General features: G+C 63.4%; 3 protein-coding genes across 3 annotated transcripts, besides 5 other annotated features; all 3 read right to left on the reverse strand.

The window, feature by feature from the left end:
• Positions 1 to 18: a microsatellite.
• Positions 19 to 138: 120 nt separating this feature from the next.
• On the reverse strand, positions 139 to 2,292 carry Tco025E_06368 (putative CLC-type chloride channel; the record flags this gene model as incomplete). The annotated part of the gene is made up of 1 exon (XM_029373245.1): positions 139 to 2,292. The coding sequence occupies one exon, from the start codon at positions 2,290 to 2,292 to the stop codon at positions 139 to 141; it is 2,154 nt and encodes a 717-aa protein (XP_029226678.1).
• Positions 2,293 to 2,565: 273 nt separating this feature from the next.
• Positions 2,566 to 2,589: a microsatellite.
• Positions 2,590 to 2,602: 13 nt separating this feature from the next.
• Tco025E_06369 (uncharacterized protein) lies at positions 2,603 to 3,169 on the reverse strand (the record flags this gene model as incomplete). The annotated part of the gene is made up of 1 exon (XM_029373246.1): positions 2,603 to 3,169. One exon carries the CDS (start codon positions 3,167 to 3,169, stop codon positions 2,603 to 2,605), a length of 567 nt encoding a protein of 188 aa, XP_029226679.1.
• A 301-nt stretch (positions 3,170 to 3,470) lies between these two features.
• On the reverse strand, positions 3,471 to 4,289 carry Tco025E_06370 (protein-tyrosine phosphatase; the record flags this gene model as incomplete). Its single annotated transcript, XM_029373247.1, has 1 exon — positions 3,471 to 4,289. The coding sequence occupies one exon, from the start codon at positions 4,287 to 4,289 to the stop codon at positions 3,471 to 3,473; it is 819 nt and encodes a 272-aa protein (XP_029226680.1).
• Positions 4,290 to 4,343: a microsatellite.
• A 70-nt stretch (positions 4,344 to 4,413) lies between these two features.
• Positions 4,414 to 4,510: a microsatellite.
• Positions 4,511 to 4,545: a microsatellite.

The following is a 4,545-nucleotide window of genomic DNA, read 5'->3' on the forward strand; positions in this document are numbered from 1 at the left end:
TGTGTGTGTGTGTGTGTGCAATGTGTTTGGCGTCCAGTCGGCATCCGCCGTAGCCTCCCGTCCGGCGACGAGTTCCGGCGTCATGTGCCGCGTCCTCTCCGGCTCGCCACGCCTTCCCCCCTCCCCCCCCCAGCGAGTCTACGCCGGCTCCACGTGCTCCTCCCGCTCGGCGCCGCGCAGAAACTTCACAAAGTCCTTCTTGCTAATGTACCCGGCGAATTTCGCGCGGCGGCACACCATGATGTGGCGCACCCCGAGAGACTTGAAGAGGTACAGCATGCGCGACACCGGGCACTCCGGCTCCACCTGCAGCATGGGGCTCTCCACGACGGCGGTGAGGTTGATTTCAAGTTGCCCCTCCGCCAGGTTTGGCGACGGCGCCGCAGTGAAGCGGACGAGGGTGTCAAAGTCGACGCGGCTGTCCTTTGCGGCGGCCACCTGAATCGCACGCACAATCTTCTTGGCGGGCGCGTAGCCCATCAGCGTCATGTCGCTGAGCGAGTGCACGACGGGGAAGCCGGACACCTCCATCTCGTGCAGCAGCTGATTCAGCTGCCCCACGGTAAAGCCGTACGCCGTGAGGACGGTAAACTTGCGGCGGGCGTAGACGTCCTCGGCGACGGCGTCGACGTGGCACTCCTTCTTCGGGTCGAGGAAGGGCAGGTTGTTCTCCGCAATGCCAAGCTCGTAGGTGCCCTCCACCCCCACCGCCTCCGCGGCCGCCTTGGCGCAGAGAATGCCAATAATCACCGGCACAAGGTAGTCCAGCGAGCCTGTCAACTCAAACATGATAATTGCGAGGCATATCGTCATCCGCGTGACGCCCGTCAGCATGGCGGCCGCGCCTACAATGGCGTACATCCCTGGTATAACGCAGAGGTCCTGGTTGTAGCACTCCGCGAAAATGTAGGAGCTGGCGTAGGACTCTTGCAGGGCCCGGCAGAGGATGCCGAAGGCTCGCCCGTACAAGGCACCGATGGCGAGGGACGGGACGAGGATACCGGAGGGAAGAAATGTGCCTATCGTGTACATGCAGAGCACCAGCTTTACCGTCGCCGTGATGAGGAGGTAGACAAAGGTCCGCACGTTGCCGTCTTGGCAGAGCTCAATCGTGCTATGCGGGGTGCAGTCCTGAAAGGCGTCCGCAAGCAGCTCCAAGAGGCTTCCCGAGCTGTACGGCGTGAAAAAGTTGCAGACGGCGGTGACGGCTGCCACGGCGGCCACCTCCGTCACCCGCCACATCTTGAGGTGCCGCTTGCGCCAGCGGATGATGCGGATGTTCACCGCGTTGAAGAGCGAGCCGAGAAACCCGCACACCACCCCCAGCAGGGCGAAGAGCGGCAGCTGAAAGAACTGCCAGTTGTGTTTGTAGTTGACGCTGAACTGCACAATGCGGCCGGTGTGCCAGAGGTCTATGCGGGACTGCAGCAGCACCGCCGTCACGCCGCAGATGAGGGCCGCCATCATCGCCTTGAAGTTGTAGAAGCTGGAGATCTCCTCCAGGGCAAAGATAACACCCCCTACAGGGGCCCCGAAGGCCACGGCTACGCCGCCCGCCGCGCCCGCGGTGATCAGCTCACGCTTCTTTGCGTCTAGCCGATAGCTGGGAAAGAGGTGGGCAATCATCTCCCCCGCGCAGGCGCCGATGTGCACGAAGGGCCCCTCCTTCCCCACCACGAGGCCGGAGCCGGTGGAGAGGCTCATCCCAATCGCCTTCGTGATCAGCGTCCAGCCGCCCAGGTAGCGGCTGACGTGGTGGCCTGACACAATCGTCTTCACCTCGTTGATGCCGCCACCCGCCGCGTAGGGGGCGTACACCTTGCACACAAACGCCGCCATCATCGCGGCGAAGGTGGAAAGAAGGACGTAGAAGCAAAAGTCGGCAAACGCCGCCACGCGGTCGTCGCGGCCAAGCAAGAACTCACCCCAAGTGTAGTACCCGGCGCAAGTCTCCTGCTCCACGCAGCAGAGATTACGGCCAAGCCAGAAGAAGCTGGCGCAGATGCCCACGCGGAACGCCGACACCCAATGCGAGCAGGCGTCACAAAAAACGCCGAGGAGTCCCAAAACAAGACCTGTCAGAAACGCGGAAAGAAAACTCTCATTGTGCGTGAGTGCACTTCGTGTACGGGCCGTAATGGAATCTCCACGAGATCGGTGGTACAGCGCCGTGCGCCGCTCGCTTGCCTCGTGCTGTGAACTGATCCAGTCTATTGTCGCCCAATCCGACTCCCTCGGCGCATTGACGATGCCAGGAAACTCGCTTGGATGCTGCTGCTGCTGCTGCTGCATGGTAAGATCCCTTTATACGTGCGCCGATGTGTATTATTATTGTGTGCATGCCAGTGCGCGTTGTTTCAGTGAGATGAATGAAAAAAAAAACAGAAGAAACCAACCATACACACAGACGTATATATCTACAGTGAGTGAGTGGGGGGCAAAAGGCGGTGATGCAGGACAATAGTGGCGCATGGAACCGCACCGGCGTCTCCCGCCATGTTGCCGTTTCGCTGGGCTAAAAAGAAGCACCGTTCAACGGCAACCTTCCCACTTCTTCTCGCGCCCGTCGGTCTGTCTGTCTGTCTTTCTCCTCGTTGCCGCCTCAGCGCCCACCTCGCCCCGTCTCCCCCTTGACGCGCTTCACGCGCTCCGCAATCTTCTGCTCCAACGCGTTTCGACGCTCCTCCTCCGCCGCGCGTCGCTCCGCCTCGCGCTGCACCCGGTCGAAGGCCTCACCGGCTGCCCCCGGCCTCACGCGAAACGCGGCGGCGAACCGCTCAGCAGTTTTTTGGGCCTCCGCCGCCGCCGCCGCCTGCCGCGCCTCTCCCTCCGCGTCCAGGTAGTTGCGCATCAGCGAGTCGTACAGCGTCCGGCACTCGCGGTCGACGACGTCGACGGCCACCCCGCCGGCCGCGCGCTCCTCGCGGTACGTGCAGACCTTCAGCTGGATGCTGCGCAGCGCCTCGTGCCGCTGCAGCCGCGCGGCGAGCTCCCTGTTCTCCTTCGCCGAGCGCAGCGCCTCGAGCGGGTTGACGGCGGCGGGCGGCGCGTCATCGGCGTACTCCGCCGGGGTAAACTTCGCCAGCTGCGAGACGGCCGCCTTGCTGCGCTGCACGTAGCCGCTGAGGCCCGTCCCCTTCACGCTGATGGCCTCGAGGCCGTTGTACATGGCACCAGGCGCGGCGGGCACACAAAAGCGAAGGCGACTGAGCAGTTGCGGGGGACGCGAGAGGTGGTGTCGTCGCCCAAAAAAAAAGAAATAGAAGTGGGGAGGGGGAAAGAAAAAGCAGCAGAATAAAAAAGAAGTGCATAAATAATGGAGAAAAGTATGCGCATAAAATACACCGAGCAAGTGCGCAGCGGCGCCACACCATACCGCGACTGGAGGAAAGGGAGCAATGATCGTCAGAAAGAAGCAGGCAGGCAGGCAGGCAACGACGACGCCTGCCAACGCCACGTACGCCGTCGCACTACGCGGCAGGGGGCGGCTTACGCAGCACCTCTGCGTCCAGCAGGAGACTCTCGCCGTAGTGCTGCTCCAGCCGCAACAGAAACGCCGCACACCGCCGCAGCAGCTCATCCCGCGCCCGCAGGAAGCGGGCCTCGTGCTCGCCGCGGCGCTCAAGCGCGTGGCGGGTGGCGACCTCATCCATCTCCCACCGCTCCGAGACCTTCATCGCGGCGCGTGCGACGCTCGTGTGCAGCTGCATGAAGAGCGGCTCCCCCGCATACAAGTGGTCCTGAAACTTACGTGTGGAGTTTTCGTGGAATATCGCTGGGTCGCGTGGACTCCAGATCTTCCAGCGCCGCCGGGCGTCCGTCGCATCAGCGCCGTATTCCCAGTGCGACGGCGTGCCGGGGAAAAGCAGGGGGTCGTAGTACGCCGCATCCCCTTCTTCCGCCTCCTCCTGCTCAGCGGCAGCAGCAGCAGTCGCGCCGCTGGCAGTCCCTTGCGCCTCCCGCACGCGCCGTTCGACCCCGGCAGGCGGCCGCTGCGCCGTTCCCGTCGTGCGCCGGTCGTAGCTGCAGTCGATGCTGATGTACGCGTCGTACGTGCCGCGCTGCCGCCGGGCGCTTTCGAGCGACGAGACGGACTGACCGCTGATGTCTACGCCGATGTCGCGCATCACTTTGACGGCGAGCGGGTGGACCGTCGCCTCGTGGTGGACGCCGCCGCTCTTGACGAACACCGTGTTCGCCGTCAGGCGGCGCAAAATGCCCTCCGCCATCTGCGTCCGTGCCCGGTTCGTGGCCCCGGCGATTAGAATGCCGCGGCTGCAGCCGGCCATCGCTCCCGCCACCGCCGCGCTCGCCGCTGTGGCCGCCACTCCCCTACTGCTCCCCGCACCTCCAACAGGATGGTAACCAGAAAGCAACAGTACCAACGGGCAAAGACGGGACACAACGAGGGCTACACATGCACAAACACAAACACACGCACATGCGCACACACGCTCACTCACACACACGCTCACTCACACACACGCTCACTCTCTCTCTCTCTCTCTCTCACACACACACACACACACCACACACACACTCACA

Source organism: Trypanosoma conorhini (genome assembly GCF_003719485.1).
Source record: "Trypanosoma conorhini strain 025E chromosome Unknown Tco_14.4_contig_00425, whole genome shotgun sequence".
NCBI classification, from domain to species: Eukaryota; Euglenozoa; class Kinetoplastea; order Trypanosomatida; family Trypanosomatidae; genus Trypanosoma; species Trypanosoma conorhini.